Raw genomic sequence first — 10,965 nt, 5'->3', positions numbered from 1 at the left:
GGTAGACTCTACCCCATGATCTGTAAGCGGAGTAAAATGTCCCTTCGGAACAACGTGACACTTTACAAAACTTGCATAAGGCCCGTCAACTTCGCTGCCGGCCGTAGTGCGGAGGACGGTCGGCAGTGCAGAGTCGTGGGACGCGGTGGTTTCCTTCTGCGTAGACGTGATCTCGCAGAAGGAAACTGCAAAACGGGAGAGGGAGATCTCGACTCCCTTCCCCGGCCGCAGAAGGTGCACCGGGTGCAGGAGAAGGGTGGACAATTCAACTGACAGTGAATCAGAATGAGATGAAAGCGACTCAAGCCAAAGCGAGAATGAAAATGATTGATTTTCATTGTTATTTTTGAGCAACTCATGAAAATAAAAGTTAATTAATAAAAAAAATATGCTACAATAAATTATTCATTAATCAATTTACTCTTACCAACATTTCTTCCATTATCAAACTTTCATATTTGTTATCAAAACAGTCAAATTAAGCATACTGACGAATAACTTAAGAAACGTTATTTCCTCCCGGACGAAAATTTATAAGAGGAGTGTTAACATACTCTAGTAAATAATGAAAGAAATCAGCTAGCTGTAAGTTAAGGGAAAAGTCGTCAGCTGATAAGATTCAGTAGGTGATAGTTGCTGCTGTGTTACACCTTTCAAGGTACCAACTGACAAACTTTCCACTGAGATACAGCAAGCTGATATTAATTTTCATTCATAGTAGAATATAAACCATAACCAGGTAAATTTTTAGTTGAGAGGAAATCATTGAAAATATTATTTTTTTTCATGTTCAAGCAGCCAGCTGACGTATAATCCACCATGTTATGGCCAACTGACTTTTTTTTTCCTTCAAAATACTAGGTTAACTATAATCTGACAAAATTTCAAATGGGAGGAAATGACTAAAAAAACTTATTTTTTCTCTATGCGTGGGAGGCTGCCACCGCACGCCCCACCCACGGAGTCGCAGTTGAAGGTCGCGAGTATTCATAGTGTAGGTCCCTAATGCATTTTACGAAGTTTCGTTCGAGAGGAAATAATTAACCGAAATTGTAGGTACTTGGCTCCTGGACCATAACTTGCGTAAGGCCTGTGGTGTTCGCTCACGCGGCCCACACACATATAGACACCTTCCAATCCCTACAATCCCGCTTTTGAAGGTTAGCCGTCGGGGCTCCGTGGTTCGTGAGGAACGTTGACCTACACGACGACCTAGGCTTCGAATCAATCCGGAAATACATGAAGTCAGCGTCGGAACGGTACCTCGATAAGCTATGCGTCATGATAATCGCCTTATCGTTGCCGCCGCTGACTACTCCCCGAATCCTGACATGCAGGAGCCAGTCACCGTCGACGTCTTAGACTCGTCCTTACGAATCTATCAGATCCAATAACCTTTGCATTAGACGTCTTCAACTCTAACACTAGGAACAGGCTAACACTAGGGACCCCGGTAACCGTACCCGTCGAACTCGACAAAGAGGTCGACGTGCAACCTAACCCACGCATCATCCCGCTGAGTTTCTCGCTGGATCTTCTCAGCGGGTCGCGTATCCGATCCGGTAGTAGATTCTTTCGCGAAGCAATTGCTCTTGAGTTGTTAGGTCTCCTTCGGAGGCGCTCGAGCAGCTGTTAGCAAATACCACCCCTCTTGGCTGAGCCTTTACAGTAATCTTTCAATCATAAAAAAAAATCAGACATTGTTTATTATGTTTAGAATGGTTTATTAGTGAGAGTAGTTCGTAAAATTAATCATATCGGTCATTATTACAATAAATATGTAATCTTAATTGAAAAAAGTGTGCAGTTCTAACAAAACTATTTTGTCCGCACCGTTACAAGGTTACGTTGTTGAATTTTGATGAATTGTCAAATGTTACCTAATCAAATGATCTATGAGTCTTCGATCAATAATAGTAATATTGATCGAAGCTTAGCGAAGTATTTTTTTAAAAACTTCTTTCCTTTTTGCCCCATTTCAGATATTTTTTTCATTATAAAATTACAATATGGAATGAGGTGTTAAAGAAAATAGGATTGCAGTGATCGCCTTGCACAAAGTGGGTATGGAGCCGTCGGTCATACTGCAGACACTTCAAGCTTGGTACCAGTCCTATGTCCGTATCTACAACAGATGAAGTCGTCGTGGCCTAACGGATAAGACGTCCGGTGCATTCGTATTGAAGCGATGCACCGGTGTTCGAATCCCGCAGGCGGGTACCAATTTTTCTAATGAAATACGTACTCAACAAATGTTCACGATTGACTTCCACGATGAAGGAATAACATTGTGTAATAAAAATGAAACCCGCAAAATTATAATTTGCGTAATTACTGGTGGTAGGACCTCTTGTGAGTCCGGGCGGGTGGGTACCACCGCCCTGCCTATTTCTGCCGTGAAGCAGTAATGCGTTTCGGTTTGAAGGGTGGGGCAGCCGTTGTAACTATACTGAGACCTTAGTACTTATATCTCAAGGTGGGTGGCGCATTTACGTTGTGGATGTCTATGGGCTCCAGTAACCACTTAACACCAGGTGGGCTGTGAGCTCGTCCACCCATCAAAGCAACAAAAAAAAAAAAAGATGTAGCAACATTTCGTCTGTCGACGACCAGAAAAGATCGGGGCGGCCGCGTGCTGTTAGAACTACAAAGGCTGTTAATGCTGTTAAAGCCGGGCTTGGAGGGACCATCGTCTCCAACTCCGAAGGCAGTTTCATTCGTCGGTAAGACCATAGACTGTATTTCTGGAACAGCCAAAGGGTAGTTATGATCGAATACCTTAATCATGGAGCGAGTATTGCGGGGACTTTGTACGCAGGACAATTAACAAAGTTGCGTGAGGAAATACGTAAGCAATGGCGTGGCAAGCTCGCTAAAGTTGTTTTGTTACACCAAGGTAACGACCCCGCGCACAAGTCCAGCGCTGAGATGGCTGCCTTTCAAGAAGCTGGCTTCGAATTAATTGAATATCCTCCATATTCACCGAACCTAGCTCTTAAATCTAGAAGAAGAACAATCTTTAGAATCCAGAAGCTAGCTAGTGTTTTCTACCTATATCTTTAAAATAAAGATTTAGAAACTTTAAAGCCGAAAGGTGACTACGTCGAAGAATAAAATAACACTTAACAAAAGATAATTGCGTTATACTCATTATATTTTTTTATTTGATCTTCCCTAGTATTATCATTATACATAGGAGCGTGTGGGAGCAGCGGGGACGAGAGACTAACCAATGCTGACCGGAGATACTCACAGTACACATCCGTAGTAATGCTGATGCCATTTAGTAAGAAGCCGTGATGAATTATACCGACGCTAGACCACCAAATTTGGTACATGACTTTTTTAAGAGTAGGTTTTGGTTTGGGACATTTTCTGGGTGCTGAGTCAGGGTGATGACCGCTTACGATTATCAAAAACAATCCATTTTCCATCGCAAGTGATAATGCGGTTCAAGATCCCTTCGTTTCTGTGTCTGTCAAGCGACGCAAGGACGATTGTTCAAGTCGCGCGGCACACCGACGACCAAGTTACGCGCTTAACAAGTTTAGGATACCCACGAACAGATAGAGGGGGGAGGGGGGGGAGTGTCCGTACTTGCGAAATTACTATTATATACAAAACTATACAACAAAAAATCACTATACAAAAAGTGAAAGTATTTTTTTTATAAATATGTATATTTTATTCTAACAAAATATTAACCCATTTATCAAGTTTTGTTACCTTGTCAATTTGACGCAAATTAACCAATATTGTTCTAATGCTAACGTTGAAGCCCTGCTAGCACACGTCATTAATGTTGTGAGTCGTCTCAGCGACATTGCTACCGCATACGAACTCACCCTCCATAACTTTACATGTTTTCTGGCCATTTTGATGAAAAATATTCTTTATATTTGGAATACGTTGTGATCGGGTTAAATTATGATTCTTGTTCAAGGAGATTGTAAAAATAAAGAAGACTTGGAATATATGAAAGAAATATTTATTAAGTGTGAGAGTTCAATATCGACGCTCACTGCTTGGCGTTGGCGGCCTCCTGGATCTTCTTGATCACCTCCTGGGTGTTCTTCGCGAAGTCGTCGTAGGCGGCCTTGATCTTGGGCGCCAGTTTCTCATTAGTCTCCTGCACGTTCGAGGACACCTTCTTCGCTAACTTCTGGGATTCCTGGAATAGTTTATTTTTATTGATCAATTCATAGCAGTATCGCACGGTAGTAGGTAGAAATTAATTGCAATGATAAGTCCCGCAACAGGCTCGCGAAGTCGTTCAGTTCGTGGCTATAACGAGAGTATCATAAGGTGAAGGACATTGGCGAGATAAAACGGGTCGATCCGCACGCGAGCGCGTACAGTAATGCGGTACGTACATGACGCGAGGGGCGGCGGGCGCCGCTCCACAGATAAGGTCTGTCGTAGTAACGGGCGGCTCGCGAACCCGCTGACCTTGCATTGATTAAATCTCTGACCGTTCCTACCCAAAGTATTACGTTACTTCGTGAAGAGAGTAGCGAGCGCGCGAGGGGACGGGGCCGACATACCTGCACGGTGTTCTGCACGGCGGCCTGCAGCTTCTCGCGGAGGGCGGTGGCGTTCTTCTCGACGTCAGGGTGGGCCTTGCGGAGCTCCTCGGCCGTGCGCTCGATGTTCTGCCTCGACTGTTCCAAAGCCTCCTTGGCCTTGCCATTCGCGTCTCCGAGCTGTGGAAGAGTCCCAACGTTACCTAGGTCGAACGTATTTGATTTGGCAAGGGAACAGGCCGAGACGTACCGCTCCCTGGAGACTCTTGGCGAAGGCGTTGAGCTGTTGCAGCACGGAGTCGGAGCCGTCCTTCCAAGCCTTGCTGAAGTCCTGTGCGTCCTTTGACTTGGTGAGCGAGTTAAACTGTTGTTCGAAAGTCTTCTGGAACTCCTTGGCGTGGTGTTCGATGTCCTTGAAGACGTCGGGAGCGTCGCGTCGCACCATCGCTCCTTGGGCCTGAGTATCATAACATTTGCGTCAGGAAAAAATCAATTGAAACGTTCGAGAAGCAAGTGAAGATGTGCTGCGTAGGATACTCACCAGAGCGATGCAGGCGAAGAGAACTATGAACTTGGCGGCCATGATGTGCTGTCGAGAGACTGAGTGCGGAGGAGATGCGAAGTGGACTGCAACACAGAGGAGTGTGTGCTGGTTACGGCCGGGACGGGCTATATATACCCGGCGCGGCTGATAACGAGCGCGATAAGGCCGGCCTCCTCCCGAGGGCTTGTTGCGGCCCGCGCCCTGTTTACAAACAACGTGCATCCGGGTGCAGTCGGCCCTGACTGCAGCGCGATAACGGCACCCACGCCACACGCACTCCTACACCCTACACGCGACCTGAGTACCAGGGTTCTGCTCGTGTCCGCCGCGGTTTAAGGGGAGACGCCGATTATACAGCCCAATAGAGGAGTGGCGGCATTGAGGTTTATTTATTATTCAAGACTATTGAGAGAAAGAGAATATACTTTATCGCACACAAAATCACAATTAAAATTTAAAAAAAACAGTTAACAAGCAGATATAGTTGTACAACAGGCGGTCTTATCCCTAAAAGCGACCTCCTCCAGACAACCGAGTCCAGACAGACGTACTATTTACAGAAATTCTGAAAAGATATGCATACAGCAGGTGTGTTGCGGTGTACCTACTACTGATGATACACTATTAAAGCAAATACATACATACAACAAATATACATACATATATGTATACCGTCTACAGGTAATATGAAATCACTGTATAATTTACGAGTATATATTATATAATAGGTATACTTACATTCTACAACTCATACGATTCTACTAAATTCAGATTGAGCAGGCATGCTAAAATACCATCCACTCTTAAATAGGATTTTTTTTATTGCTTATATGGGTGGACGAACTCACAGCCCACCTGGTGTTAGGTGGTTACTGGAGCCCATAGACATCGGCAACGTAAATGCGCCACCCACCTTGAGATACAAGTTCTAAGGTCTCAAGTATAGTTACGACGACTGCCCCACCCTTCAAACCGAAGCGCATTACTGCTTCATGGCAGGAATAGGCAGGGTGGTGGTATCTACCCGCGCGGACTCACAAAAGGTCCTACCACCAGTAATTACGCAAATTATAATTTTGTGGGTTTGATTTGCGGGTCCAAGGGATCGCAATATTTGAAGACTGCCACCCAGCACTTGTCATATCACAATGTCCCGAATGTCAAGTATGTCAAATGTTTGTGATTAGGCAGAGGTTCGTTGTAGGCAGAGAATTCGTGTTATATATTTTTTTATGTTAGTAAACAGGAAGAGTCTCAAGTGAAAGAAATGTACACAGGATTCAATTCTATTGTAATGTAAATGGGCTTGTTTGTTCAATTAATAAATGTTGTTTACTAAGTAATAATTAGAGCTGGCACAGTTAATGTATTGTTAATGTATGTTCAGATAATAGGGCTGCGTAGGTACGTACCGCGAGAGGCAGGTGCGAGGACCGAGCTGCGCAGGCGCTGTGAGGCGGCGCCCTCCCCCTCCACCCCCGCCACGCCGCGCCTCGCAGGGCTGTCCCACTCCGCACCAACCACCTAGTCCTGGCTCAAAATTAATACTGGTTGCAACTATGCCAGGGCTAATGCTCCCGCCTTCAATATTGGTTCAACTAACTAACCTAGCACATCGCATGTCCACAACCGGTTTCCATGATGAAGGATCAACGATATGTAATAAAATCATGAGCAAAATAGATCTTGCGTGCAGGCGAGCCATGTGTGTGCCCGGAGAGGTACCACCGTCCTACTTATTGTCGCTGCAACAGCAACAGCGCAAGCAGCGAAGTACCGGTCCGTTTGTAGGGCGGGACTGTCGCAAGCCATCCAGTTGAGGCTTCCAGCCCCTGTCTCCAACGGACGGCGCAGTGCACGCTGTGGTGATGTGTGTACAAGCGACAACAACGACAGCGACAACAACGAGCATACGCTAAATTAGTATAATATTGTTTTGTAACGATGTGCTGTCAGCCCTACGACTAGTGCCCAAACAGGGTGCCACGTGAAGGTCCCTTCTTTGTTATTATAGTGTTTACAATGCGGCCGTAACCCATTACAATGGACCATCGACATTAGACGCGATCAACACCACAGTGGCCCATTAACATTGCGTTGCCACCTCTATTGTGACGCCCGGGTGAGCGGTCTGTATGTTTGTACGATGTACGAGTACCTACACCTGCAGTTGCCGTTCTGTGGTCGGTGCGGGGCGGGGCGGGGTGGGGCGGGGCGGCCGACAGACAAACCCACGTCCCGTCTTCTAAACCTCCGCCAAACGTTTACAGAAGCTCATAGACACAGCTGCCCATCTTGAGAAATGAGATCGAAACGTCAACTGTGTGTCAGTACGCGGCAGATATGCGCAGAACAGTGGTGATGCCCTCTCCAACAGGTGGAGGCCCAAAACATTTCCTTGAACTATGTCAGTAAGAATTAAATATATGCAAAGGAGTAGTTTGGAAACTCTAGTGGATCAGCGCGTCGCACTATATGAGTGCACTGATACAGTGAGGCAGACAGAGTCGGGTTCGTCAGTATGTCAGTAAAGTTGGTTGGAATCGTGTCTAGTGAGAAACGTGAGGCGACTACTGAGTTGAGGAGCAGTGCAGCGGTGGCGGCTGGTCACGTGCCTCGGTGCGGACTCGGGGCCGCGACGCAGACACTTCCTGCTCCAAATTAACGATGCGCTCATCGGCCACAATCCTCCGCTCGAACGCAACTATGCATACAAATCACATACTGAAGTGGCAATGTTAAATAATTACATTTGCTGGTCAGCCGCGTCGCACACCGCTTCAATTACTTGTGTGAGTTGCGGCTAGAAGAATAATACGGTCCGAATTAAGACATCTTTTTTTTGTGATAAGTTAAGAACTACCTAGATAGAATTGCATCACAGACAACAGACGTAGCTGTCGGCCGCAGCTTGGCCCGGCTGGATCACACTTATTGTCGCGTTGTCTCAGCGCCGGGCTCAGAACTGGCAACTAGCTCATATTCTCTCCCAGGGCTCTAATTATTCCCCTACAGTGTATCGTGTAACTCGGCTTATTATTGGCTTGGGCGTGATAACGTTCAAATAACGTGAAAAATTCAAATTCAAATTCAAAATCATTTATTTCAACTTAGATGTCAGTATGACACACTTGTTGAATGTCAAAATACAAATAACAATGTTAACTCTACCACCGGTTCCAAAAAAAGCCACAGTCCTGAGAAGAACCGGCGAAACAAACTCAGCGGGCTTCTTTTTTTTTTGCTATTTCTCAAATATTTTCTTTTTTTTTAAATAAATAAAAATATTTACAATAAAGGAAAAAACAAGTCAAAAAATACAATTAAAAATAATAATAACAATAATGAAAAATGAAAAGGCCAGGAGCGAACGCCTCATTCCCACGTAGTGCCATCTAGTAAATAATCCTTAACTTAATAATATGCCTTGTTGCACAAACGTTCCTTGACAGTTTTCTTAAATCTATGAACAGGTAGTAGTTGAATAAATAATTTCATATTACATAATAATATTAGTTGTTATTTAATCTATTATTCAGCAATTTAAAAGTAAACTCGAAAAGCATTGAAATGCTTGGATCGTTGTGCCGATACGCTCGCGTGTACCCACGTGTACCCCATATCACACACACGCTCGCATCGCGTCACCTGCGCTGGGAGCCGAGCCCGTGACGATGACGTGACGAGCACGGAGCGAGCTCAGAACGAGACATCGAGGGGCGCCTTGTGTCGGAATGCGCTGGGATCTCTAAGCCAACAACTCAAAGTTCTGGAGCTATGGCATAGATTTCTTAAGTTGGTTTCTCGCGCAAGCTACTGAACCGACGTGACGTTGACGTAGTGTATGGAAATGGTCTGAACCCTGGTCTTTGCCATATATAATAAAATACGGTAATTTATAACTATCATTCCTCTCTCTGTCTGTCTGTCGCGTAAATAGACTACATACGTAATGTACATGTAAATTTAATAAATATGCCAAGCTTCTTAGGCAACACGATTGATAGAGTCGAGTCTCTGGACCGCTGAGGGCTATCTCCGAGCGTCGCTTCGCTGGTAGAGCGCGTTCTCAAGCACTGCCTACATCATAAATACAGTGACAGCAGCGCTACAAGAGCTCAGGTCGCTCCCTCGCTCGCCAACAGAGCGCCCGACTGTATGTGTTCGTCGTTCGCTTTGAGTCTCGCTGGAGTGTGTGCACGCGCCCCGCACCACCTCTGACCCCAGACGCACGCAGCACGCAGCACGCATTACCACTCGAGTAAATATGTGCTTGTTTGATCATAGGGTAGGTACTCGTAATTACTGACAATTAACAAATACTTTGTTTACTAATTAATTAGAGAAATAATGACCAGAGAAAATGCAAATAGATCAATGACAACGTTATCAGCTATCAGTAATGAGTTGCGTTAATTAGATAAGACAAGAGTCAAGGATGCTGCACGCAACATGTGTTTTGCCGGTTGATAAATCTGTGTTACGTCTCACGTCAACTATTACGCAATCTTTTATAATCAGTAAGAGAGGAAGGATTCGTATCATCTGTAGATATTTTGTTGGAAATGGCTGAACAAAAAAGTGCTTTCGTACGATATCATTACTCCATTGAAATGTTACATTTTTAGGTATTAGCGTGCGTATTTCAGAGGACGCAATATATTTTTTCTCCTACCTACGCCGAAAGTTCGGTTTTCCGCCCGCTGTACAGGAATGAAAGTCTAACTTTTCCTCCCTGGGTACTGACAAGTGCGCATACGCATTAGTGTCTGCGTCTGTTCTCACGCACCTAAAATTCTCCGCCATTGTTGTGCTCGGGTAATTTGCAATATTGTGTTTAGTGTAAAAGTGAAATAAACAAAGGGCAATAAAATTTAATAGTGAAGTATTAAACAAAGTTGAGTTAAATTTAAAAACAGTTAAATTGTTTTTTAGGAGTACGGGGGGCTTGCCCCCCCCCCCCCCCTACCCCCAGCCAGGGCTTCACCCCTGGACCCCGGCTCGGTACTCCACGAACTTTCGACCTGGTAGGAGAAAAAATAGTATGTGCACTGCGGGAAAAAAATAGGACATCTCATCCCGTGTGTTTGCCCGCCATTTTACACGCGGGAGGAAACGTCCTACTTTTCTCCCTTGGTGCACAATGTACTATATATATTTTTATGTGTCCCCTACACATAAAAATTTATACTGCGTCCTCTGTTTATTAGTTTAGTATATATGTAGTAAAGTTCCAAATTTGTGGGGCCGCCGTCCTGGCAAAAGGGCTGCAAACGGATTTCGCGCTGTGCCTCGTAATCTAGCAACCCTGTTTCAAAAACATTATTTGTTTCACATTAAATTTTCTACAACTTTATTTCTATTACTTTTTATCGTGAAACGGAAAAAAAAATTATAAGCAAGAATAACTGAAAAATGAAGTTTTGGGCGTTATATCTTTTTTCTGGTTATTTTATAATACAAAAACGGTTTTTAACGAATAATTTTCATTACAAATTTTATTAATTAATCTGGGTTTTACAACGCTCCGAAGTTGACCAGACTCTTGAATGCTCGTAAGAATACAATAAAAACGAACCATTAGCCTTAGTTCTCTATTACGAGTATAAATTTTTGTTATCCATATTATTTATCATATTCTTAACATTCCTATGTTATTATTCATTTATTATCGCCCGTTTTCCCCCACCACAAAACTTAGAATATTTTTGGTTTTTACAATAATTTCTAATCAGTGTACATTTGCGAGAATTGGATTGGGACCGGAATTAGTCTTTGAACAATACTCTTGAGAAGTATGGTATGTATGTACATCGACACTATGGACTATTTGCTAGTATATTATATGATGACTACTCTGAAAACCTTGGTATCGCAGGAACAATTTCGTGGGAGCGC

The 10,965-nt window shown here is 44.1% G+C and overlaps 1 protein-coding gene across 1 annotated transcript; it reads right to left on the bottom strand.

Moving 5' to 3' along the window:
- Nucleotides 1–3,972: 3,972 nt before the first annotated feature.
- On the bottom strand, nt 3,973–6,503 carry LOC114241478 (apolipophorin-3). Its single transcript, XM_089733823.1, has 5 exons — nt 6,480–6,503; nt 5,065–5,150; nt 4,774–4,980; nt 4,545–4,703; nt 3,973–4,171 (listed from the first exon to the last, which is right to left on the bottom strand). The coding sequence occupies exons 2-5, from the start codon at nt 5,104–5,106 to the stop codon at nt 4,019–4,021; spliced, it is 561 nt and encodes a 186-aa protein (XP_089589949.1). The 5' UTR covers nt 5,107–5,150; nt 6,480–6,503; the 3' UTR covers nt 3,973–4,018.
- Nucleotides 6,504–10,965: the final 4,462 nt, after the last annotated feature.

The sequence above is a fragment of the Bombyx mandarina genome, chromosome 16 (genome assembly GCF_030267445.1).
Source record: "Bombyx mandarina strain Sakado chromosome 16, ASM3026744v2".
Taxonomy (NCBI): domain Eukaryota; kingdom Metazoa; phylum Arthropoda; class Insecta; order Lepidoptera; family Bombycidae; genus Bombyx; species Bombyx mandarina.
This window is presented reverse-complemented; position numbering and strand designations above follow the sequence as displayed.